The sequence below is a fragment of the Acartia tonsa genome, chromosome 10 (assembly GCF_053477335.1).
Source record: "Acartia tonsa isolate MP-2025a chromosome 10, ASM5347733v1, whole genome shotgun sequence".
Classification (NCBI taxonomy): Eukaryota; Metazoa; Arthropoda; class Copepoda; order Calanoida; family Acartiidae; genus Acartia; species Acartia tonsa.
The window spans coordinates 23,956,839-23,983,639 of NC_137269.1; the positions used below are offsets into that span (position 1 = coordinate 23,956,839).

General features: G+C 33.7%; 1 protein-coding gene across 5 annotated transcripts; it reads left to right on the forward strand.

The window, feature by feature from the left end:
- On the forward strand, positions 1 to 26,801 carry LOC145329679 (paired amphipathic helix protein Sin3a-like). Of its 5 annotated transcripts, none has more exons than XM_080174035.1 (23): positions 1 to 552; positions 4,033 to 4,112; positions 4,873 to 4,966; positions 5,785 to 5,925; positions 7,871 to 7,948; positions 8,773 to 8,969; positions 9,269 to 9,358; positions 9,537 to 9,716; positions 10,106 to 10,711; positions 11,520 to 11,630; positions 12,011 to 12,631; positions 14,185 to 14,362; positions 17,534 to 18,246; positions 19,165 to 19,301; positions 20,343 to 20,427; positions 20,628 to 20,681; positions 21,190 to 21,250; positions 21,900 to 22,240; positions 22,688 to 22,784; positions 23,123 to 23,232; positions 23,981 to 24,255; positions 25,333 to 25,591; positions 26,288 to 26,801. In XM_080174035.1, exons 2-23 carry the CDS (start codon positions 4,068 to 4,070, stop codon positions 26,522 to 26,524), a joined length of 4,710 nt encoding a protein of 1,569 aa, XP_080030161.1. In that variant the 5' UTR covers positions 1 to 552; positions 4,033 to 4,067; the 3' UTR covers positions 26,525 to 26,801. The 5 variants fall into 5 exon arrangements, with proteins under 5 accessions (XP_080030161.1, XP_080030164.1, XP_080030162.1 ...); XM_080174038.1 differs by having other exon boundaries at positions 363 to 552; positions 10,121 to 10,711; XM_080174036.1 differs by lacking the exon at positions 1 to 552 and adding an exon at positions 1,775 to 1,862.

Sequence of the window (26,801 nt, forward strand, 5' to 3'; positions counted from 1 at the left end):
ATTCGTTTAGTTTAGTTAGTCAGACGACAGACAGACAGAAGACGTAGATAGTGGATTTTAGGCCCGTTCCGTTGTGTTTCATCAACAAGATTTTAAAAGTAGTGATTTTCAAAAGTTAGTGTGTGTAGTAAAGAAGTGTGAGAACGGGGAATATAGCTTCGGCTTTGCATTACCGCGCCTACGGTGTAATGCGGTCTCTCAAAAGCGGTTCCTTAAAAACTGAACTCAAAACACCTGATATTACACTTATTTTTGCTGTACTATTGATGTGATTATTTTACAATTTGAGGACTGCTTAACTAGCTTTCATTCACACACACACACACCCTCCACTCCACACCTCTCTCTTTCCTCAATCCTCATTTCTATCTACAACTCACTAAAAGTTACAGCTATAAGAGCTAGCCTGCTTCAGAGCAATTCAAATATAAATAACAGCTGATTATCTCTGACTCTGTGTGATGTTCATTTAGATTTACGTATGCATATTTTCATATTATAGATGAAAAAGCAATGTAAATGTAAAATGGTCTCTTTGATCGGTATGATCAGGTAATATTTTATTACAAATTTATATAAAATAATCCCTTAAAACTAACAAAAAACGTGAAAATATTTGAAAATATACAACTACAGTTGATCAATACATGTTGTCACAAACACTTTAATATTTTAGCCAAAATAGTATTTGATATTTTAAAATAAGGTTTGTTTCATTCATTCATTATCCAATAGCCTGAAAATTAAGATAAAGATTTAACATACTTTTTGTTATCATGAATCAAAAATTAAAATCAGTCTGGCAACCTTCATAATATTTTTATTTTTTCGCCTTCCTATAAATTCACACACGCGCACGCACACACGACAAGGTCCTGCGTAACAGTCTCTCTCTCTCTCTCCTTTAATCTCCGGTCTCAAGTAGCCACCTCCTTTCCTTGCCCTAGTACTTGTAACCCATTCAGTGTCCTCTATTATATTCTCTTTCTTTCTTCTGATTGCCTCTCAAATTTACCCACTTGTCTTTCCCTTCCGCTTTCTTCTCCGTCTGTAAGTATGTAATGTGGCCATTTGTACTATTGGGGGCCAAATTGTAATTTTATTTTTAAGACATTAATATGTTTATTTTTACTATATATGGAAATTTATACTTCTACAAGGGTGTTTATTGTAAATTGATAAAACTGCAAAACAATTGGAACGGTATAATTTTATTTTTTTAAGTATTTTTAAAATGTCTGGATCAAAGGTTTGGCCACTTTAAGTTTTATCTAGCAGACGCGAGGTTCATAAACAAGGGAAAGGTGTTCTACCTATTCATGGGGAAGTGGTGAGACGGAGAGAGAGTGAATGAGTGAGGGAATATTTTTTTTGTAAACGGGTAACAATACGATGTAGCAGGGGACTGGGATTTTATCTGTTCATTTTGTACAATAGCTGACTTTTTATTAAACATATTATTTTTAGCTTAAGATGATGCTAAGGCTTTATGAATAAGTTAAATTAAAAAAAAAAGTTTTCTGTTAATAATGTTAGCTACAAAATTGTAAGAGAAAAAAATCGTCTTTGTGTTGAATGTGGGGAAAATAAGAGGAGAGGCAAAGTGTTGCCCCTTGTAAAGAGAAGGCCAAGATGAAAGGGAAATGAAACAATGGAGAAGGGGTATTTATTATGGAGTAGTTTATGTTTAGGGGGGAGCGAGAAGGGGAAGGGAGAGATCAGCAACGTTGTAGCGCTCACAATTATCTACTAAACTCTACACAGCAGCAGAAAGCGATTTTGTAGTATTTAAATTTTTTCAAGTTTAAAATTTTGTTGGTGAAAAGTGAAATTTTTAGTTATTAGTATAAAGAATTACCAAGGTAATATAAATAAATAGGTACTTTCATTCGATTATTTCTTTGATTAATGTATTTTATTAGGTTAAATCTGACGTAACTTGTTAAAATTTACAAAAACTGAACATTTGATCATTTATGATATTAAGTTCTTGGTTCTATGTTGAAAGAATAGCCTAAAACTTAATTTAAAGTAGGTTGTTTGTTACCAAAAATCCTGTTTTCAAGTGTTGTTTACATAACAGAAAGTATTGTATGTATCGTCTGCTGCTACTTATGAGTTGGTGTCGCTCACAAATATTGTATCCAGCCCCCCTCTGCTCAGGTTTTGAAAGTTATTATACTGTATACACTGGCATAGCTTAGCAAGCCAAAGTTTTCATGTAGCTTATATACAAGTTTTATCATCTAAATTGGGCCTAGTTAAGCCTGTTATTGGCCTAAAAGTGTGTGTTTGTGTTTTTTAACATCAGGTTAGTCAAGTTTATTATGAAAATTTGCCGCGATTTAGGTTATAATTCGTTATTTTTTGTCATTGCTTTGAATTTTTTGAAAATGGCTTGCAAGATTTTCAAATTTGTCCTTGGTTGTTCTGTATGTGATATTTTTGAATAATTTAAACAACAATATTTCAAAAATTTAGCAAAAAACAAATGAAAAAATCATATAAAATAAGTCTTAAAATTTTTAAGTTTTTCTAATGTTCTAAAAGAGCATTTTCATGTTATTATGAATTATAAACCGCCTTTAGAGTTCTATTTGTTTACTTTCATATTAATTTGAGATTAAAAAATGAATTAAAATTATTGCCTTTTTGGTCTTATGACCTTTTTTTCGCTCGCTCGTTCTATTCATATAAAACGTTTTTTTCCCTTATGGTCTAAATAAATAAATTAACTCACAGAGGGGCTAAATTAAAGTAATAGAATAATTCCGATATCTAAGGGCTTTTTAGGAACATGATTTTTGGTTCACTACTTCGCGTAATAAAATCGCTAGTTCCGGTTTTGATTGCCCCAGTGAATTTTAGAGGAGCTCTGTAATAGTATAAAGAAATCCTTTCTAGGATTCTAAAAATTTTAAAAATTAATAAATTTTCTGTAAAGATCGTCAAAAATAGACCTAGCTGGAAAATAGTTCAATCATAATTTTTATTTAATTTCCCCACATTTTGTCTATTTGTTTTTCTTTCAAGTTACAGGTTAAGGGTGTTTTTTTTATTCGTTTTTGAGCTGTTTCTATTCCTGTTTAAGAGGCAAAAAAATCTGGTTAGATCAAGTTTTAATAAATTCGCCAATGTTCGAATTTATTAGAGCTCTGGGTTTCGAACCTTTTCCTTCCTAAAAATGGGCTTACTTATTTTAAATTGTTATTCTCTAATTTTTAACCGATAACGACGTGAAAAAAATGAATTGAAAGTGAATTACGTAACAAAAACATCTGTGTGCTGATATTTATTTATTGTCTTTTTATTTACCTTATTTCTTATTATTAAATAGCGCATCTACTCTATAAGTGGGTTGTGACTGATTTCAATTGTTGTTTATACAGTTATTTTTCAATAAGATGTTCTTCAAATGACAATGTTTTTTGCTTAATATATTAATATTACTTGCTTACCTATGGTTATAATTGTTTTTCCTTTAAAAAGTTTGGAGAATTTTCAATATTACTTACCTATCATCAGTTGAAAATTATACCTGAAAGCAATGAAAAAAATTTGCTCTGTTTAGGGGTAATTAAGATTTGAGTATTAGTGATTTTCATATTATATACTAGTTCTAAAATCTTGCTTACTGCCTTTCAGCAAAAGTTTATTAAAATTGCTACTTGTTGGGTACTATAATAATATTGATTTCATGTATTGTAATCAAAGAAAAGTTCTATTAGCGTGAAACTTTCGTCTCTTTCCAAATTTTTCAGTTTTAAGATATATTTTCTTATTTAAAACAATAGTACGAGTGATCATAGTTTTTTTATGATATTTTTTAAGTTTAGAAATTTTCAACCTTTCATAAAAATCCTACTTTTTAAAGAAATTTCAATTTTTCTAGAATCAAAATTGCCATATTTCATGAACTAATGTCATACTTATTATTTAAAAAATCTAAAGGAATTACCAAAAATAAGTGATGTACATTTTAAGTCGTATCCTATATTTTTATGTTCTTTCTACTTAACGTTGGTATTTTAGGTGTGGATGTTTTTCGACTTTATTGACAGCTTGCTATGAAACGGGTTGAAGATAGAGGTGGCACACAGATTGCTACAAAGGTAGGTTTATTCATTATCCCTTTAGATGCCGTAATTGATGTCAACAAGAAAATTATTGTCAAGTTTCGTGCCTTAAATTAGTAAAAAATACCTATGCAATAAAAAATAATTTAAAACATTTGCAGGCCTTATATTAAATTTCTGTATTGTATTTCTTTTAATTTCACAATATGGCGCAATTTAAGAAATAAAATTAGTTTTACTTGCCAAGTCACTAGATTCCGAAATGGGTATAAAAAAGATTGATGAATTTATTGGATATTTAAAGTTGATTTTTTTAAGAAATAGTTTCTGAGCAAAAAAAACTTTTCATTGTAATTTGAAACAAAGAAAATGAAAATTGTTTTGCCTATTTCCATACGACTAGACCTAATTACTGAAATATTTCTGCCAAGAATTTACCGGGTGTTTTCAAGGAAGGTGGGGTGTAAAACAGGAGATTAAGGAGTTCATTTCAAATCTCCCGACATTGACCTTATTTTCAAACTCGAGTCAGATAGATTTTCATTTCACTTGAAAAAATATAAATTCTGCTATATATTTTTCTTTATTTTATAACAAATTTAGCGGCTTTGCTCTTAGAAGCCTCAAGGGGCAATTAATGAAGGAGATGCCCTTCCCCAAAAAACCTACCCTGGACCTATAAGAATTTTTATGAAAACCAAAACAAAAACTTACGATTATTTTGTTTCCGCGGACAGCTGTCCTTAACGCCATGCAAGAATTATTATTATTTAATAACATTATTGTTAATGTTTAGGTAGAGGGAGGCACAAGTGTGTTTCCAGTTGGTGCCCGCATGGTGCCTGATCTAAATACAGCCATGCCCCCAACACAAGGGGTCACTGTTACAGGTAATCATAAAAGCTGACTGTCAATGACAACAGACACACTTTTTAAACAATTGTAAAATAATTTTGCATTCACACAATTTGAAAAAGGATAAAAGAACCCAATAGAATCAACTTATTTTGTTTTATTGTTATGGGTTAACATTACAAAGGCAGAATCTTACACTTAAGATTTTTTTTTTTTGGGGGGGGGGGATTAGGTTCACCTTCTTCAAACATTCAATCCATTGTCCTTTTTTATATTTGGATATTTTAAATAGCCCCCCCACCCGACATTGTTTAGATAAACTAGCGGTTGATCCTCTATCATAATGGGTAGGAAGAACAGAAAAATAGCTTAAAATCTTCATTGGGACACTCCATATGGAGAACTCAATCGGTTCAGGGATTTTTTGTGATCTTAAAGCCAAAGGACTATTACATAACTATAACATGTAACTTCATGTTTATAGCAACTGTATTATAACAATTTATTAAAATTGCGCGCTAAAAAGAAACTAATGATAACAAAATATTTAAATTAAAATTTCAAACGTTCAAAATAAACATACTGCTTTAAAAAAAATTACTGACGTAGTTTATCAGCTGTTTATGTAAATAGAACAGTTGATAAAGAAAATAGTAACTAAAAATAATTCAAACAACGTTTAACTCAATAAAACATTTTTGCATTATTTTAAAGCTTAAAATACTAATATTGTTTTGTGATATTTTCGTTATCGGTCGATATTAGTTTGGAAAGAAAAGTTATAAATAGAAATATACTTTTCTTGTTATCTCATTTATTCTTAAAATATTTACAAAATTATATTTTTTTCTAGGACCCGGTAACTTTAATACTCGCATTCTATCCCACAATCTTGCTGTTTACCGCGGAGACGGGGCAACGCTGACCCCCGCCCACGGGCCCGCTCCGCCGGCACACGCCGCTCAACCAAGCTCGGTTATTCATCAAATTCCAGGTAACTTCGAAAATTGTTAAATGTTAGGTATATCAGAGCCTCAGAGGCGTAATTTTTAAATAAACTTTTTATCCTTATTTAAAAGTAACAGGGTGTCAATATGTCCGTTTGTCGGTCAGGCTTATCTTTCTTTAGCTTAAGATATCGCTAACCGCTGGGCTGATATGGTTCTCCTAGAATGTGAAGCTTCTTTTAGGCCAAGGGAAGATTTACATCTATTAAACAAAAGAAAAACTTAACTATCCCCTTTAAAAATTTGTAGTCTAAACAGTTAATAATTAAGTGGGGGGGGGGGGGGGGGTGAGATGGTTTCATGTTGTTTTAGGGACCCCCCGCCCGAAAATAAAAAGCCTTAAACCGCTATAGAACCAGTAGTCAGTCATGTTCCCTAAAAATTAGAGCCTAATTGGTTCAGCGGTTACCGAGAACTTAAGACTCATACAGACATTTTTCATCTTTGTATTATAGCTATAGGAATCTAAAGGCTGTTCTTAGGTTTCACAATGTTTTAAAATTACACCATCAAAAATGACTCATATAATAAGTGAGTCAGACATTTTTGTTGATATTGTGTAATTCTACGAGTCTAAACTAGTTTTACTTGATAGACTTCATGCAATTTAGCTTCGTGGATTAATAAATAAATAGATAAAACAGGGATAGGTTTAGTCAAAGGGGTACAACATTCAATCTATCATTGTTTTATTCAGTTTACTTGCAAAAGTTACATGAAAAAATTGTCAATGAACAAGAATAATACTAGTACATATTCTATTGCAGAATTTATGATTGATTGAGAAGAAGCATATTAAATCAGCTGATATATTTAATAAATATTAATCTTTTGTATGTACTTTGCTAAAATATGTCTATGTGTTAAAACTAAAAGTTCTCCCTTCACATTTCTATACATATCATATTACAATTTACTTACGCAATCTTTTTGCTATTTTAAGCTTTGCATTTCTTGATCTCACTTTGATTTCATTTTCAACGCCATTTCTTAAATCCGTGAAAAAAGATGCATTTTATACAAAAACACATCCCCCAAAGGGAAGGTTCTCATTTATCAGACTTCACGTAATCATTAGTAATTGAGCCTTTATTTTGTTGGATATTAAAAGATTTTTTTGTGTTTTGCTCAGCTGATATTTGAATAGAGCATGTCCAGCCGACTGTCATTAAACAAACGTAAAGAATACGCAGTCTTAAAGCAAGTTTCTCTTGTAAATTTTTGCCAGGTTCATGTTGCCACGCTTCCATTCATTAGGAAACTAATTCACATGCCATTTTGAAATAAGCATATTATTAGTTTTATTTTGTTAATTGATGCCAATGAAATAGATTACGCAAAGTCTGTAAACGAGAACGACCCCCCAACCCACCCTACCCCCTCGTATGGCACAATTAAAGATATGTGTTGCTATGAAAGCATTATGTGGGCCTTTCATTCTGTGTGATAGGCCGTGATAGACCCACTTTTCAAGGTTCAACAACTAACTTTACTTTTTTGGTGTAATAAATGCATTTTGGAAGGAATCGTCAGATACTAAAAGGATACGCACATTCGATTTGCATAAGTTGTTGGGTATGTTTCTAGTCTTCGTATTTTTGAATCTGAGCAGGTTTTAGGCTACATTCCAACAAAAACATCCCTCTTATAGGACCAAAATGAATCACACTCTTCTCTTTTTATTTATCCCCAAAGCCATGGAAAAAATGCATTTAATAAGATTAGCTGTTCTGTTTTTTGCCGGCAAAAATGATCCATCTTTTAGAAAGAATTTTATAGTAAAGCCAATTACACACGGCCCAATTATGATACTTGATGCGTTCATGCTTTTTAAAAAGAGAGTCAATGTAACTTTAAAAGGGAAATTTTTTTTGTGAAGAATTTGGACGTCTCTTAACATAATCATATTAAGAACAAATGTATTGTTTTTAGGAAATCCAGTGAAGACAGAGACGATATCTTTGTCCTCTGCTGCAGTCTCATTACAATACTCAAGATCTCCAAATACAGGTACCATAACAACCAGGCAGGGAGGGGACTTGCATTCATTTTGATTGGTTGAATTTTCAAGTAAAGAATAGCGGAAGGAAAAACATTTATTTTTTAATATATTTTATTAAACATAATAGACAAAGGTCATAGTTAACCTTTTTGAAACACTTCCTTAATGTTTAGTTGTAAAATAAAGGGTTCCAGGACAAACGCAGGAGTCCCAAACGTCGGAGTGGACAAACGCAGGAGTGTTAAAATATTAATTTTATTAAGTATTTCTATACAAATTAAGTTAGGTTAAGATATGAATTAACAAATAAGCCCCAAATGGTCCAAAATAATTTAGGTTAGGTTAAGTGTCCACTCCGACGTTTGGGACTCCTGCGTTTGTCGTAGGACCAAATACGATAGATATGCAATCCAGTATTTGATACGCAGGAAATGATTTCTTTTCCACCGGAATCAAACCGTTTCTTAACATGACACAGATTCCAAATATAATGATTTAATGGAAAATACATCCTATATTATATAAAGTAGTACGCTTTTTTTGTCTGTAGCGAAGGATCTCGCTAACCGCTGAACCGATATGGTCCTTCTTTACAGTGAAACTACTTATAGGTCCCGGGATGGCTTTAGGCTATTTTATTTTTTATAAAAGTCGGGGTAGGTATAGTTTTAGGCTATTATTCTGTCCTTCCATATTCCTTAGCCCTAGATGCTAGGGGCGCAGTCGCTAGTAGGCCTATAATCTTCCTGCGGAGGCTAGCAAACAAGGAATGAATTCTTGATTTACGTTCCCCTGATAACTGTCCGAAAATATCACATTCTCTTATTTGTAGGAAACTCAATAACGGTGGCGGCTGTAACCTCCCCCTCGCTGCACAACCTGCAGCTGGCCCCGGCGCCTCAAATCGTTCAGAAGCCCGGCAGCGGACCTCATGGGGCACCAGTGTTCGGCGGGGCCACGGCGGTCAGAACCGTCACCCCAGCACAGAACATTCCAACCTCGGGCAATCCTTCCTTCCAGAGGCTAAAGGTTTGCTTTTGAATTTTTTCATTTGTTTTAAAAGATACTTTTAACCTCATTACATTTATTTCTTTGTTGATAACTATTATATTGCATCAATTATACAATATTACTGGTGGAAAATTTGGTGACAAAGTTCATTGAGAACAAAAATAAAGATCGATTGTTTGATCTTTTAAGCTGTTTAAAAAGGCAAGCATTTAACCCCAATATTTATTTAATGTAGAACACATGCAATATTTAAACCTTAGTTGAATCTTATCCCAATAAATGAAACCAAGAAAAACAATAAACTTCTTTATATTCAGGTTGAGGATGCTTTATCGTATCTTGACCAAGTGAAGTTCAAGTTCGGGTCCCAGCCCCAGGTCTACAATGATTTCCTAGACATCATGAAGGTATATTTTAATTTTTATTCGTCCAGTTAAACAAATACAGAGCGTGCATGAAAATTTGGGATGTTAGGTCTTAACTGTTTTAAACCAATCGATCATGCATTTTTACATTTTGGGCGATTTAGAAGTTAAAAAAATAAATATCCAAAATTTTGTTATCTTAAATATTGTTTTTTTTTAGGAATTTAAGTCTCAAAGTATTGACACTCCGGGTGTAATTAGTCGGGTGTCGACGTTATTCCGCGGGCACCCGGAGCTTATAGTGGGTTTCAACACCTTCCTTCCCCCCGGGTACAAGATAGAGGTGCAGACCAGCGAGTCGCAGCATAACCTGCCTGGCGGTCATCCTCATAACCTGCAGGTAACATTTAGTTAAACTACTCCATGACATGGCAATGATTACACCCTTGACTACCTGTCCTTCATTATGAATAGTCTATGTGGGTTGTCTGTTTATTTTTTTTTATATCTAAAACATTGTAATATTCTCGCTGTACTCTTACTACTATTGAACGTCCTTGTTTTCAAAAATATTTAGTATGATATATGATCTTAATCTTTGTAAGAAGTGCATTAAACTAATGAAATATTTAATTTCAATGTTATTAGTATCTTACTCTAAATTTATCTTTATATTCATATTTTTTATTGATTTTCTAATAATAGCTTGAGAGGTTTAGAATTTATATAGTTAAAAATTAAATATTTCAAGTGTTAAATGTACTTTTCTAATAAAATTATCTTTTTCAGAGTCCTTTATTTCAGACTATTGTGCACACCCCCCATGGCATTCACATGATGGGGAGCCAGGGCATAATTGGTCCGGCCATCACTAGCACGACCGGCGGCCTGCCGACCATCAACCAAATTCCTCGCACCTCGCACCACACCCCCAAGTATCAGCTGAAAACGGAGCCGACCTCCCTCCCGACTGTGGTCACGGTTCCAGCCCCAAATCGAAATAATGACAATACCGTGTATGCAGCGGTGCAACCGCCCTCAGCTGTTACCCCAGTTATCGCCGCTGCTAGCCTAACGCCATCGATAATCCCAACGACGCTCGGCGTCAGTGGCGGTGGACCTATGTTACCGTTACAACCATCACAGTTAGGACCGCCGATAACTCAAGCGGCTAGTAATGTAGTCGCCGCGGCGGTAGCCAATGCATCACCTCATCATCCCAACAGCAATTCAAGTATTGGGCCGAATACTGGCGGTGGAGTGTTGCCCCCGACGGTGACTCCGCCTCACCAACCGCCATCTGTCGGTGGTGGTGGAGGCGGGGCTAATCAGCAACAACCTGTAGAGTTCAACCATGCCATCAATTATGTCAACAAGATCAAGAATAGGTTTCAGGTAATTTTTAAAAATTCTGCTTAATTATTATTTCATTAGATATTATTTCTAAGAGGAAATTCTATCCTTTGAAGTTACTAAATATTTAAGGAGAAAAGATGGATTGATTAATTCAACAGTCATCTTCCTCTAAGTAATATAGCCTCTGATAAACCTACGATTATTATAAACCTTCTATCGAAAGCACAACATGTTTGTAATTGTTTTAGTAGCTTAAATTAGGATATTTTTTTCATTAAGTCTTTATGTTTAATTTATAATGTGAAAAGAAAATCTGTTTTAATCAATAAATGTAAAAAATGTGCGTGTGTGTGGTAGAAAGTGTAAGTGTAAAGTCGATTGCAACAATTGTTTTTAATTCAAGGGTGATCAGCTGTTTATTTATAAGTAGCGTAGCAACTCTGTAATAAGTTTATACTTGCTTGACACAGATTGTATTCTGTAAATGGTAGCTAAAAATGATACATTTGATTTTTTCAATTTGTGGAATCGTAAGGGAAGATTAGTGGGGCGATAAACTGATGTACACCCCAAATTATGAAAACATTATAACCCCAAGTATTTGAATTATTAGTGGAAAAATTTTTGAGACTGCTACTTTTGTACAACCTAATCAAAATTTAGGTGTCAAATGTTTCTAAGCAATCGAATAAGAGAACCTTTCAGAAAGTTAAGGGACCATACAACAGTCTCAAAACTTCTTTTCTACCTAGATAAACGTTTCATTCTTTTTATTAACTCTGAAAATCTGACTTATAATATTACCATCGTTGTTTGCTTTATATTAATGTGTTATTTTTAATTTCAGGGGCAGCCTGATGTTTACAAACAGTTTTTAGAAATTCTGCACACCTACCAGAAGGACCAGAGAGCTATTAAGGATGGTGGAACACCCAAATCACTTCTTACGGAAACAGAGGTTTGTTTGATTATTATGACCTTTAAAATGTCTAAACGTGCCAGTAAATGATATACTTTTTATGCTATTTTGTCCAAGGTGGCATAAAAATTGTCCAAACCATTCCAGGACCCATTAGAAGCTGCCTTAAAATGGGCAACTTTTGGGTCCAATGTTTAGTGGGATCTTAGTGGTTTATCATACTAAACTTTGCTACTTTATTTGATAGAATAAGAAATCTCATCTTCAAAGTACTTTATAGAAAAGGGGTAAATACAGAGGAAAGGGATTTTAAAAGAAAAAAATACGAAGGAAAGTGATTTTAAAGGAAAATATAAACGAGGAAAGAATCCTTATAATTGACAACATGAACGAAATATAACCTTGTTTTTTTTCTTCAGGTTTATTCTCAAGTGTCCCGACTGTTCCAGAACCAAGACGACCTGCTTGCCGAGTTCAGCCAGTTCTTGCCGGAGGCCACCAACGACAACGGCCCGGAGGCCCTGCAGTTCTCCAACAAACCCATTTCAATGAACGACACCACAAACAACAAACGATCGACGCCGAAACCCGTTATCCCGCCGTCTGCCACCGGTAGCTTATCATCTGTTGGCAGTGGCAAGCCTAGTATTGGCTTGCCTACGGCCGGCGGTGATCGTGCCAGCCAGCCGCCGAGCATTGGTAGCGGCGGTGGAATTGGCTCCTTACCGCCAGGCAGCGGCCAAATTGGCGGCGGTCTGATTAACAGCAGTGTTAATAATGACCAAAAACGGCCCATGCAGCCAAACAGTCGTATGCAGCCGCCGACCAAAAAGCCGCGTCTTGGCGTGCTGAAAGACGTGAGTCTCGCCGAGGCCGGCAAGTTTGGAACACTGAACGAGTACGCGTTCTTTGATAAAGTGCGGAAAACGCTGAATAGCGCCGAGGTTTATGAGAATTTTCTGCGGTGCTTAGTGTTGTTTAACCAAGAAGTTGTGTCCAGAGCGGAATTAGTTCAACTGGTCAATCCTTTCCTCAACAAGGTAAATCATTCTTATTCCTAAGAAAATAGCTTGAAACCTTGCTGGAACCTAGATTATATAAGGCTTCTTAGAAAAGGGACGTTGCATTAGTCTATATTTAGATAATAAGATGGGTTGATTTAGCCATATAGTAAATACTAAAAGAAAATGACATTTAAAATAAATTTACCCCTTTTACAGACTAAAGCTATTGTTAGATATGTTTGGACACTACAAGTCAACCCATTCAAGATTTTAAGCTAACGCATGAGAGAATCGCTTAGTGGGGCAAAATTGTTCTCGTGAAAAATCCATCAAAATCACATTAAAAATCTACAAAAATTAAACAAAATCATAGAAGGGTTATTAACATAAGATTTTATTTAATTTTTGTAGATTTTATATGTGATTTTGGAGGATTTTTCACGAAAACAATTTTGCCCCACTAAGCGATTAGTGGGGCAAATTTTTTTTAAGAATCCACCTCTGGGATTTTCATGATTTTAAGTTCTATCTCCCCTATTTCTATGGCTAAATTTTTTTTGTAATTAAAAATTATGCTCTTTTATTTTATTCATTGTCTAATTAAAATTTGCCTAAAAATACAAATGTTAGCATCTAATTGTTGCGCTAAAGTTGAACATAACTTTCCTTGTCAAGTTCTATTTTTAATTTGTTTAATATATTTATTTAAAACTATTTTACTGCTTATTTTTGTTTTTCATTCATTTACTTTTTAATTTAATATTTGAAACTTTTGCTTATTTCAATTACACTGCAATTAATGATTTAAACTTAATAATAAAACTTTTTATTTTTCAATGTTAAGGCTAGCAAATATATAAGGGTGATTATTATCGCACAAATATTCTATAATCAAGGCTTGTCTGTCTGTTAGTTGTGTTCGGTAATCGTACAGCAGTTCTCTAATTGACGATATGTAAATCTATTTATATTTTCTGAGAGTTTAAAGATTATTTTATTATTTCTGTATAACAATTTACTTTTTTATTACACTTTGCTTTGCTATTTATAGGTTTGTATACTATTGTCCTCGTTCATTCTTAAATCATAATTTATTTAAAGTGTTGTTTGTTTTAACTCATTTTTTTGAAATTATTTTGTGTTTGTTATCATAATAATGCGTCATGGTTTTATACATTATGATTTTATTGTTAGTCAAAAATATCAAAAGTTTGAAAAGTAATTTACACTCCCTAATGTTAATTAGATCATCATTTGGAAAACCTTAAATTCGTGGATAGGTAAATAGAAGAAAATTGTCATAGATTTTCTTTTTGTTTTTCTATTCTTTCTGATTTATATTGGAATATCCCAATGGGTTTTTCATTATGAACAATATTTTAAAAATAACATTAACCAATATTTCATTTTATTTAGAATGATAAATATATTTAGTTTAAATGTTAATAATGAAAATAGCAACATTTTGGGATAGGGGTATAGTGTTGGGTCAATAAAAGATTGATTTGTTGGACAATAACATACATATTGTAAAGACCAAACTGTCTACCTATTTTTGAGATGTTTTGAAAAAAATGTTTTTTTTTTAGAATCCTGAATTGCTCAAATGGTTCAAAGACTTTGTCGGCTTCAAAGATGGCGCAAAGGAGCCTGTCGGCTTTGCGCCGCCCATTGTACCTGAATTGTCTGGACCGCCAGCGGCGGGTCCGCCCCCCATGCATCAACCCCGCCACGAGCGGATGCCTGGTGATACCGCAATGGAAATAGGTAAGCTATTGATTTAAGTAGCGATACTACTCTATACCTAATCTACTTACGTACTATTGTTACTTCATCATATTGTGAGTTCAAATATTCTGTATATTTCTTGTTTATTTGGCCGATTTTTAAAATTTGGATTAAACTAATTATCTCCTATAAAGATCTTTTATGGAGTAGCTTAAAATCATTAGCTTGTTATTGTTACTCATTTTGTGGTTACGTCCCTAGCATAAAGGGGATTTGTATATAAAAAATTGCTTAAAACCATTCCCATTCCTAAATCTACAAAATAAAATGCCTAAAATCATCCGGGAACATATGTGAACCTTCCTTTAACGGAAAAACTCAATCGGTTCAGTATTATTGAAATCTTACTCTCAGACAAAAAAAAACCTTACTACTTTATATAATAGGATTCCTTTTTTCTATTTTCCATAAAACTAAGTTTTTTAAGCTATTAATGACTACTGTATTTGTATAGGTTAACTTTAAAAATAAAAATATTTATCTAATATTGTCATGCTTGATTTGATAAGTCAAATGTTAGGGTTAACGACCAGAATTATTAATAAAAACAAGAACGATTATATTTATTACTTTATCAGCATAGAAATCTATCCGAAAAATTCACTTTTTGAAAGCAAGTTTCCTATTTTTCATAAAAATATTTTCTTTGTTCTATTTCATTACGTCATTTTATTAGAACAAAAATATCAATTTTCTTTGTATTTTCATAATGAATCGTTTTATTTGAAATAAGAGTTTTAAAAAAATAAAGGTAATATTATGGAGAAAATTTAAACTCCTGTCCTCTAGAATGATTCAGAAAGGAAATATTTTGTTTTGAAACAGTATCTGTGCTTTAATTCAAAGAAACAAGTACCGTGATGTATTTATGTGTGTCTGTGTGTTTTTGTTTAAAAAATTTCCCCCGCTTCGTAAACTCCACCCCTTGCCGTGTGCCCACCTTTCTACCACTCCCAACTCCACTTATATACCCCCCCCCTCCCATTCTCCTTTTTTATATAGAACACTCGGTGTAGAATAGGGTGTGCCAATACTTTCGCAATATATTTCTTACCAGAACCGCAAATTTACATTTGCCCCACTGTCATTATTGATAATTTTACTTTGGTGTCTACTTGCGATTTTGAAACACTTGCGTGACAATTTGCGGAATTTACAGCACACCCTAGAGAAGATGTATATATTATTTTACCTCTCTCACTTCCTTTGCCTTTCTCTTATTCCACTCTTAATTGCCACTGCCCTTTCCCTTTTATTCCCCTTCCTTCAGTCCCTCCTCCTTTCTCACACTGCCTGAATAACTGTGTCTCTAGTGGTGTGTGTGTGTTTCGGGGGAGCCCGCGATTTTCATAACAAAATCAGCTGATACATTGTGAGTGTGTGTGTGTGTGTGTGGATGTAAAACCTTGGAACGGCCCCAAGCCAACTATGTTTAGAGTGTGGGCGTGTTGTGTGTGTGTGTGTGTGTGAAGCTACATTGTTGCGTCATATGTTGTGTGTTTTTATACTAAGTTCATGTTTTGGGATGATTTTCACATCGAGAATGCTTGACTTTGAAATTAGGAGGAAAAAATTAGGCCACGTAGATAAACATCCTAATTTATAATGTGTATATAGTTTTCGTTTCCTTCTCAGACTAAAAGCAATGCGTAATACAATTTTGTATTTTTACTAGGGATGGGAATCCGTCGAATTTTTGGGCCGGATTCCGGATTCTGAAGGAATCCGTCAAAAAAAGTGACGGATTCTTGCGGATTCTGGATTCTTATTTTTGGCGGATTCCGGATTCGGATTCCGGATTCTAGCAGTATTTTAAAAGGCCGCCCGTCACAGAGGGATAGCTTTTTTCGTTAATTTATCACTATGTTACTTGGTTGAAGCCTTGATTTGTTTAAAGTGTTGACTTCCAGCATAACTAAAACATTTACATCACATTAGTAATTATTAAAATTTGTTATGTAGAATTTTTTTTTTGATCTTTGCCTTCAAACAGAGGGAGTTGTAAGAAAAAAGACGGTAATTTTAGCCTACCAATTTAGAATCCGGAATCCGCTATAAGAAACGGATTCCGGATCCGGATTCGGATTCCAAAATTGACCGAAAATTGGGCGGATTCCGGATTCGGATTCCGGATCCGGATTCCCATCACTAATTTTTACAGCGCAATTTTGTATATTACTTGATTTCAGTATATTTTTCTGCGGTGCTGCTCTAAAGCTAAGTACTGGCGCAATGTTGATTTTTATATTACTAGTTTTTTGGTGGGTTATAGAAAAAAGATCAAACAAAAATGACAAAAAATGTATAACGCTATCTGACAAAAGTATCTTTTATTTTTTTGGTGGTTTTAATAAATTAAGTCCACTATATGCTGATTAATTGGTCCTTAAAAAAATTAATGTGTTATCTTTTTTATCTAAAATGGAAGCCAGACACGATGAATAAAAATGATGAAAATTACGTATTACACAGTGAATTACGTTTATCTAAAATATTTGTACTTTGTTCACAAGGAAGTATAGGCATATTGATCAATATTCAAAAAGATTCAATTTAATTTATTTAATTCCAATATTGATACCTAGAGATAATAAATATTCAGTGGGGAGGAGAAGTTGGCTGTTTGTCATACCGGTCCCCAAAGTTTTATGATAATGTTTTCTTATTCGTTGGTCAACTTTGGGATATTTTATTTAATTTTGATTGGTTGGGTCTTTAAGTTGAGTGTTAAAACGTTTGAACCACTTATTTTGAACATATAAGGGGTATTATTGTGTATCATGAATGGGGATCAATTTATTGGCCTTTGTCTCATCCCTGCAGATCCATGGTAAATATTACTCTAGGAAGGGCAACAAGAACTTCAATATAAGATTAAGTTTGTGTTTTTTTGATATGACAGTCGTTGTTCATGAATAACTTAGTTGGATAGCCCATTTTTACCAATTTATAGTATATTTGAAATTTAGTTATAAAAAATAATTTTCTTATGATCTCTTCAACGCTGACCGTCGAAAAGACACAACAGGACACACCTTAAATTTTTAGAATTTGCACTACGATAAAATTAAGGGTACAAAAAATACACATTAATAGTGGATTGAATTAACAAAGATTCTATTCCATAATTAATTTAATGTTTAATTTCAGACTATGCCAGTTGCAAGAGACTTGGAGCAAGCTACTGCGCCCTACCCAAGAATTTTGTCCAACCCAAATGTACAGGACGAGGAACGGGCAATACCCTTTGTCGTGAGGTTCTCAACGATACCTGGGTGTCTTTCCCATCCTGGAGCGAAGACTCACAGTTTGTGTCTAGCCGCAAGACTCAGTATGAAGAAAATATCTACAGGACGGAGGATGAAAGGTTCGAGTTCGACGTTGTGTTGGAAACGAACCGTGATACCATTAAAGTATTAGAATGTGTGCAGAAGAAAATGTCGCGCATGCCGCCGGAAGAGGCGGCCCGTTACCGCCTCGACGATTGTCTCGGCGGCACTAGTCCGACAATTCACCAGCGCGCCGTCCGCCGGATCTACGGCGACAAGGCGGCCGATATCATCGACGGCCTGAAGCGCAACCCAGTGGTGGCTGTGCCGTTAGTTCTGCGACGGCTCAAGGCCAAAGACGCCGAGTGGCGGGACGTACAAAAGCAGTTCAACAAAATCTGGCGCGAGCAGAACGAGAAGTATTATCTGAAATCACTGGACCACCAGGGGATCATTTTCAAGCAGAACGACGTCAGGTTTATCCGCTCCAAGTCGCTGTTGAACGAGATAGAGACGCTGTACGACGAGGCGCATGAAGCTGAGGAGCAGAGCGGTCAACCCTCGGCCGGGCCACACATCACTCTACATTACAAGGTAAGCACCATGCTTATCATTTCCCAAAGCTTAATAATTAAGAGCTGCTATCCAACTATTTTCATCTTGTTGTTGCTGTTCTAACTTCTTTCTATTAACAACATTGCCATATTTTAACAGCTCCAAACAAATTGTACACTAGAGTATGCGACATTGTGTATTTATAATCAGAAAGAGAGAGAAGGGACAATGGACTGTTAATTACACTAGTCCCCAACGTTTTATATTAACTACTATATTAAATACTTTGGGGACTTGAGTGAATTATGATTAGTTGGCTCATTAAGTTGAATGTCCAAACGTTTCAACCACCAATTTTAATCTACAGAAGTGGAAATTTTATGTATCATCATTGGGGATGTACATCAATTCATCGGCCATTGTCTTATCCCTTTCTATCCCTGATTTCTAATGCACTATACTTGACAATTTAGGATAAAATATGTATCGGAAATGTGGCTTTATTGTCACTAAAGCTAAGTCAGTTCTTTAATTTTATGTTAACTGTTTGTTTCAACATAAAGCTAACACGATATTTTTTGCTGCTTTTAGTTGTGTTAATATTCTTTTTTTGGCCTGTTGTTAAAGCGATAATTTTGGCGCAAAATTGTAGTTTTTTAGAAGAAATAGAAATTTAAATTTTTTTTTTAAATCAGGGAGGTAGGGGATATTGGACTAGGAATTACACTAGTATCCGAAGTTTGGAATTTCTTTGTTTGATTGACGTTTTAAAAAATTTGTATCGAATATTGATTGGCTGGTTGAAACTAGTAGTATGGCATATAAATCGTGCTAAAACCAATTATATATATATACAGAGGAGGGGGGGGGGGGGATTTTGTTTATCATATATGTACATTTATATATCGCTCTTTATCTTATCCTTTAAGATCCCAGCAATAAATATTAATTATCTAGGACAAGGCGATGTTGGAAGACGCAAGTCAGCTGTTAATCCACCATGTGAAGCGACAAACTGGTATTCACAAGGAGGACAAACAGAAAATTAAGACCTTCCTGCGACAAACGTTACCTGATATTTTTTTCCATACAAGGTAAGGTTTTTGAAATATCTTTGATAAAGGGGGAGGTAGGTTGTGCTAAAATTCCGTAAAGAATTTAAAATAAAAGTAGAACTCTAAAATTTGGCATGGCAGTTGCTTTAATGGGGTATAACGTGGATATGTACTTTATTGTACTAAATTAGAACAACTGTCATACAAAATTTCAGAGTTCTACTTCTATTTTAAAGTCTTAAAACTCACACTTTTCGGAATTTTAGCGCAACCTACCTCCCTCTTTTTCACCTTTTCTCAATAAAGAGTCTTTTTTTTCCGCGTAATTCTGAAAGTTTGGTGCTGGGTTGTAGTCAAATGCTCTTATTATGTCAAGCTGTTTTTAAATATGGACCATTTCATAAATAAACATTTGGTTATAATTAAGAACACTTTGACTTAATAAGAGCATTTTACTACAATCCAACACCCAACTTTACGGAATACGCGAAAATAAATTTTGTTTCAATGCTTTCTCGTCATTGGTATGGCCATGGTACATATAAAACAATGGTCTGCTAAAAGTATATTTTTTTGTCCGTGTTTCTTCGTATTTAACACTTAAATTTTGCATATCTTTTGTCAATATTCATTCGAATTTGTTAAAAAATCATTACAAATAAAGTAAAAAGAATAAGAGTTATATTTAGATTAATTATAGTTTTGACAAGTTAAAGTTTATTTTTTTTGTGTGTAAATTATATGCAAATATTCTGGGATGAAAGAAAAAAGTTTTGACAAAACCGTAGTAATGTTTAGCATATTTTATACCATTGCAAAAATTTCCATATATTTGTTGAATATGAAAATATTACTTTAGTTTTGTTTTGTGTAATTTTGCAGATCTTATGCAAATATTACCTATTTATTTCTCTTCTAAATTTTCATATACTTTTATAGCAGTTTTAAATAGTCCAGTTGTGTTATTTTGCATGGTTGACACTGTATACAACAGTAAGCTTGTAACAATATTATACACTCCATGACGTCTTAGGTCCAAACCCTTAAAAACTATGGCCAATCAATGAATCAATATTTTAGATTGGAAATGAGCGAGGAGGAGGATGACTCATATTCAGAAGAACAGGACCAAAATTCTGGAGATGAACAGGATAAGGAAATCAAGGTACCTATAGTTTTTTTCTATGGCTTTCCATAAAACTAAAAAATTCAAATTTTTCCAAATGATTGCTTTTTTCTTCCAAAATGTCATATTTGACCGTCGAAAATATAATAATCTTATTTATCATTTAGAAAAATAGTATTTTTATTCTTGTTTTTTAATTTTTTTAAGGACTTTAAATACTAAATTGATTTTTCTTGCAGGATTTAGAAAAAGAAACTCGCAATAAGGAAAGAAACAAAGTTCAGGATATACAGGTAGGAAAATAAAAAATTAAATTACAACATTGGATTTATTTTACTTAGATCTTACACCAGATTATTATGTACTCTAATAATGGGACACTTTTAGTTGGCTATCCTTTACCCCATCCCCTGTCCTCTTACTGGATGAACAAATTGACTTTCATATTATTCTCGTATTCTCTATATTCATTAATACAACAGTTTAAATATGGTGCAATAAAAGATGTGTAGTCTAATTCACCCAGAGCACAATTTATCCGAAAATAAATAGTTATAACCAACAATTGATTCATAATTGAATTAATTCGAAAATAATATGTTCTGAATTACTAAGATTGCCCAACAAAATCTCCGAAAATTACAAAATATTTTTTTCGAATTAATTCATTTATTGGTTACAGCTACAATTTCTAATATTTGAATCAATAAGTAATTCATATTTTTCAGTAAAATTTATATTTTACTTAAAAATAAAAGTAATTTTTCTGGATATTATTGACTTATTAATCTTGTAATTTAGGTGAAAGATGAAGAGATCGAACAGGAGCTTAAAGAAAACAAGGCTCCACCTTTTGTTAAAGGTAAGGTTTCACATTGTTTCTTAATTCTTTTTATTCCACAGCTGAGAAATGAGAATAGATATAATATTACTTGGATGTTGCACCAGATTTTCGTGATCTCAGATGAATTGATACTAGTAGCTGGCTAAAATAACGATACCCCCTTTACCCCAACACCTCCCATAATACTGGATGAACAAACAAACCATTAAATGAGGTCCATAATAGACAGAAAAATTGTCAATAGATTTTCCCCGTCAATATGTCCATGTGTAATATTTATCCCATATCCATTCAGCTAAAGATAAGTTTTTTTTTTGACTAATAGTAGACACAATTATTTTATAAATAATGTGTTTCACTTTAAATACAAGTTGGTTTATTTATACCTTGTAAGAGTTTTAAAGACTGTCACTTAGAATGAAAGTTATTTATGAAGAATAAACTTTTATTTATGCCTTTTAAAAGTAAATGCATGTAGTTCTCACTTTTCCACCAATTAAAAAAAAATTCTGCTTTCTCGTAGTTTGGTTCTTGGAACTTTTAAAACATTAGTCTCCAAAATGTTATTAATAATTCTCCATAGTTAGTCTTTACAAAAAGTACAGTCAACTTTTTTTCAATTAAAAGAGACATCAGTTTGCATAAATACTATTTTTGTTTTGCTCAGGTTTACCCCCTGGTGAAGAATACACAATGTTGATGGGCAACAACAACCTCTATCTGTTCATTCGTTTACACAGCATCCTCACCGAGCGCCTGGGTAAGATCTACGACCAGGCCGTCATTATCGCCGCCGAGGAGGGCGACTCCAACCAGGACAAGAAGGAGTCGACCGCGGCCGCCCTTAGACTGAAGCCCAAGAACGGCCTCTCACCGACTGATTACTATCCCGCCTTCCTGGATCTTGTCAGGAGTTTGTTGGATGGTAATATGGAGAATCAGGCGTATGAAGATACTCTGAGAGAGATGTTTGGAATACATGCCTTTACTGCATTTACCCTAGATAAGGTATAGAAGATTATTTGTAGAAAATTTTAACAGAATAATAAGGATTTTAAATGTGTTAAAGAAAGAAAAACAACAAGAGTTTTCTAAAAAAAAATAACATTAACTTTTCAAAATAAAAATATGTAAAGTTTAAGTGGCATGAATAATAATGAATAATGGGGAATTGGTTGGGTAAAAGACGATAAAAAAATCAAAGGTATTGAAGATGAAGGGTAATTGATTTATCTTTAAATAACCCATCCCTGTTAACTTTCATATAACTAGCGGCTTCTCCGCTAGACCTAGAGGGGTCTAAGGTGAGAGGGGGAAAATAATCTAACCCCACTCCCATTTTCGTTTGGGGTGGCTTATTTCACTTTAAAGGAGAGCCATATCGGTTCAGCGGTTTGCGTGATCTTCCGCTACATACAAAAAATTTAAACTATAATGAAAATTGTTTTTAATCAGGTGATCGGTAATGCCGTGCGCCAGTTGCAACAAATAGCTACAGACGATACCTGCCAAGACTGTATGGAATTATTCAATAATGAACGAAAGACTGGAGGTAAAATAAAATATTTAAAATAATCCTACAGAAAATAAGTGGCTTGAAACCTTAAAATCTAAGACACAAATTGAACCTCTTTGAAGAACACAATTTTTGTAATTTTTGGAAGAAAAACTTTTTCCATATATAATTTCTGCCAATCACAATAGCAATAATCTTTTACGGCGACTGGAATAAAAGCAAGATTAAAGCATTCAACTTGATTTCTATTAAAATTCTGTATAATTTGCTTAAATAAAGGAAAGAGAACTAAGAATTAAGCAGCAGTTACAGTATTATGACCTTATCACTTATAGAGTAGCTTTGCTTTAGAAATTAATACAATTTAATTATAGGTACGGGTGGACAAGTAAGCCTTGCAGAGGAGAGATACTACAGCGAGCTCATGTACCAGAAAAAATCAGAAAAACTCTTAACCGATGAAAATTGTTTCAAAATGATTTTCGTAAGTTTTAATTTTCGTTTAATTTATTTCAATGTCAAAAATTTAAAGGAATACTTCATAATTCGTTGGCTCATAAACTAGGGTTTGGCCGGATATCCGGCTTATTTCTAAACTCGGATATCCGGTTTCGGCCGGATATCTGGCCAACTATCATAAACTTTGGGTACATTTATTAGTACCCAAAATTTTATAATTTTCCATAATTCGCTGGCTTCTTAACTTTGGGTACTTCTATTAAATCTTGATTGTTTCAAACTTGCATTTTACTAAAATTTCAACCAATATTTCCTTTAAATAGATAGGATAATTTAGTTTATCATCATTGGACATGTCCATTTTCTTACCCAATGGTGGACATACCAAACATTTTAAAAAATTCATTTTGAACTAAAAAGCCCAACCATATTGTTTGATACTAATGTTCTGGAAAATATACCTTCTATGCTTATTTTTTTTATAATAAAGTTGATTATAACTCAACAAAGCTAGTTTTCATAATAAATTTAGTTTTATGATTTAAATACCAACCTAAATGGTTTTAAAAGTTATTGATCTATCTCAACCCAAGGCTACTTTATCAAACTAATATCTTTGGACGGGCCAAATATATATTTCAAAAAATAAGGTTTTTTAATTTCAATTGTCCTATAAACTTTTTGACATTTTAAACATACATAATTTACAATAGCGCTACATATCTATTAGTATTTTAAAAAATGAGATATCCTAAATAATTTTTAAAATTTAGTGTCGTGAGAGTGGGAGCGTTACCATCGAGCTGCTGGACACGGACAGCGAGACCCGGGAGGGCTCCGAGGAGGGTGATGACATGGACCAGGGGGGCAGCACCACCCACGAGGACAAGGCCCAGGCCTTCCTCACCAACTTCCTGGGCATGAAGATCAGCGAGGAAGCGCGCCAACACTTTAACCTGAAGCCTGTCTTTCTACGGCGCAGTGTGCGCCAGTACAGGAAGCGGAATAGGCATAAGCTGGTGCCGCGGCCTGACAAACATAAAGACAGGTATTCGTCAATTAAATTTCGGGATAATGGAAAGAAAACGAAGTAGCGGGTTTCGTCTTATTTTTACAATGTTCTCCTAATTCTTCATTTTCTTTAATAATCCAAAATTGAAAATTCGTATTCATTTGCAATAAAATTCGACTATTTACAGCCTGCTTGTACGAATGAAAAATGTGTACACTTTCTAACCAATTATTTGGCTAGGTTGTTCTCCTATTGGCCCAATTTACTGAGTATTAGTCCAGATCTTTTATACCTATTTATTGTTATTTATAGCTTGAATCTTTTGCTGGGTGATTTATTTTCCTTTAACTTCGCTGGGTACCAATTGAATTTTTAAAATAGGTCTCTTAATATTTTAATTTTTTATCTCCCAGGGATATTCTTTGTGCTTTAACAATAACTGAACTTGTGAAGGGGGAAATTGAATTCCAACGGCCAATTTTAAAAGAAAAAGTAAAAAAAAGTGTGCGATTTCTGTATTAGAAATTTTTTTGATTTTTTGTGATTTCTCTTGGGAAGGTGGTGGTACCCTCCCCCAAAATAGTTATAAACCTTCCCAGGACCTATGAGAAGCTACCCTGTTAAGGATAAGCTAGATCCTTCGGTACACACAGACAAACAAACAAACACATAACCTGTTACTTTATTATAGGGATATGCAATACACTAAATTAAAGACTAGACTCACAGAAACGTTTTTTATTATTAAAGGTTTACTCTGCTGTAAGTTATAATAAGTTTTATTCAAAAACAGAAATAAGTTTACTTAAGGAAACCATTTTAATTCTATTAACTCCTGGGAGAAATGGGACATTGTGCTGTTTCTTACATTAGTCTTCCAATGTTTAATAATATCGTTTTCTCATTCGTTGGTTCAACAACTTTGGGAACATTTAGCGAATTTTGATTGGTTGACTCAAATGTTGGGTGTACAAAAGCTCCAATCACTAATCTAATTGTAATCTAAAGCAGGGGTAATTTTGTGCATAATCATTGGGGATGTACATCTAGGTATTCATTAGCTTTTGTCTTATCCCTTTAGATTCCTGATCTATAAATCCAAATTTTGTTTAGAACTGAAGCCAATGAAGATAGCACCAACAAAGAGAGCACCGACTCAACCCTAGATCCCGCCGCTGCCCCGTCAGGCGACAGCGGGCGGCCAGGCAAGACCGGTGGGACACCTGCAGTGTCTAGGCTGGGCCTGGACGACGAGAGCATCATGATGGAGAAGAGCGCGTGTGCCTTGAGCGAGGATAGGTTGAGGATTGTTTGGGTGGTCAACAGTGAAAATTATATTTATAAGAGGAACAGTCTTAATAGAGCTAGACAGGTGAGCTTTGGTTTTCATTTATTAGCTAAAACACTCTTTAAATTGATTGAGTATACTCCTACACAAAGACTTAAATAAAGGGGAGAGGGGTTATATTAATTTTATTTTATATCAACTTATAGTGTAGACACTCTTAAAATCAAAAGAAAATATTTTGAGGTTACTTAACTTAATACTGCAAACTAAAAATTGCAAGTTGGTCAAATTAATTAAATTAAATATAATGTTAGTTCTATTAATTAAGAATAGATATTGTGTTATATAAAAATGAGTAAGATAAGGAAACTTTCTTCAGCTGTAATGTATATTACACAAGTTGTTTTAATTTTTCTCATGTTAAGTTATCGAATTACTTTTTCGCTTATTTACAGTTTGGTGTCCCGTCTGAAAAATAGCCCAAAAGCTAATAACAACCATTGCAAACCTTTTCTAGACAATTAAATCAATATAAACACGACTTAAATCTTTATTTCACATTATAACCTGCGCCCCAAGTTGCCTCTAAAGGCTTTTTATAAGTTAAAAGTCCGACCCATCACCCTAAATTTTAGTTATATAAGGTAAAAGTGAAAACAATTCATGTAGTTAAGATAGATAGGTAGACATCCTGTTACTTTAATATAAGGGATGTCAAATTTATTTTTCCATTTAATGATTTTGTTAATACCTAAATAATAATATTTTAATATTTTTCAGACGCATCCTGACGTATGCACCTACAAATACAGAAAATTCAACACGTGGCACTCGGAATGGGCGTCCAAAAACGTGGCTGCAGCCGCGGGCAACCACACGGCCGACTGGTTCATGGGCCGGACCGAGGGTCTGTCGGCCAACCAGACAACTAAAGTGACAGTGAACGCCGATGTAAAGAAAATTCCGCCTTACAGAACGTTTTATAAGTTCAAGGCGGAAATGTTAAAAGGACCCTAAACATGTTATATTGCTTAAAGTGATATAATATACTACAAACCTTCCTTTTTAACATTAATGCTCCGAAAATCTTTTCTATACTATAATTTCTAAAATGTTAAAATCGTATTATTATATATAATAATTATAAATATATATAATTGAATTAGAAAAAAAGACTTGCTATTATTATTGCACCTCTATTGAGGTCTGACTACTATGTATTGGATATTATATTTATTATTGTGCATAATTGTAACTGAATTCTACAAAGAAAAAAGAGAATATTGAATGAAAA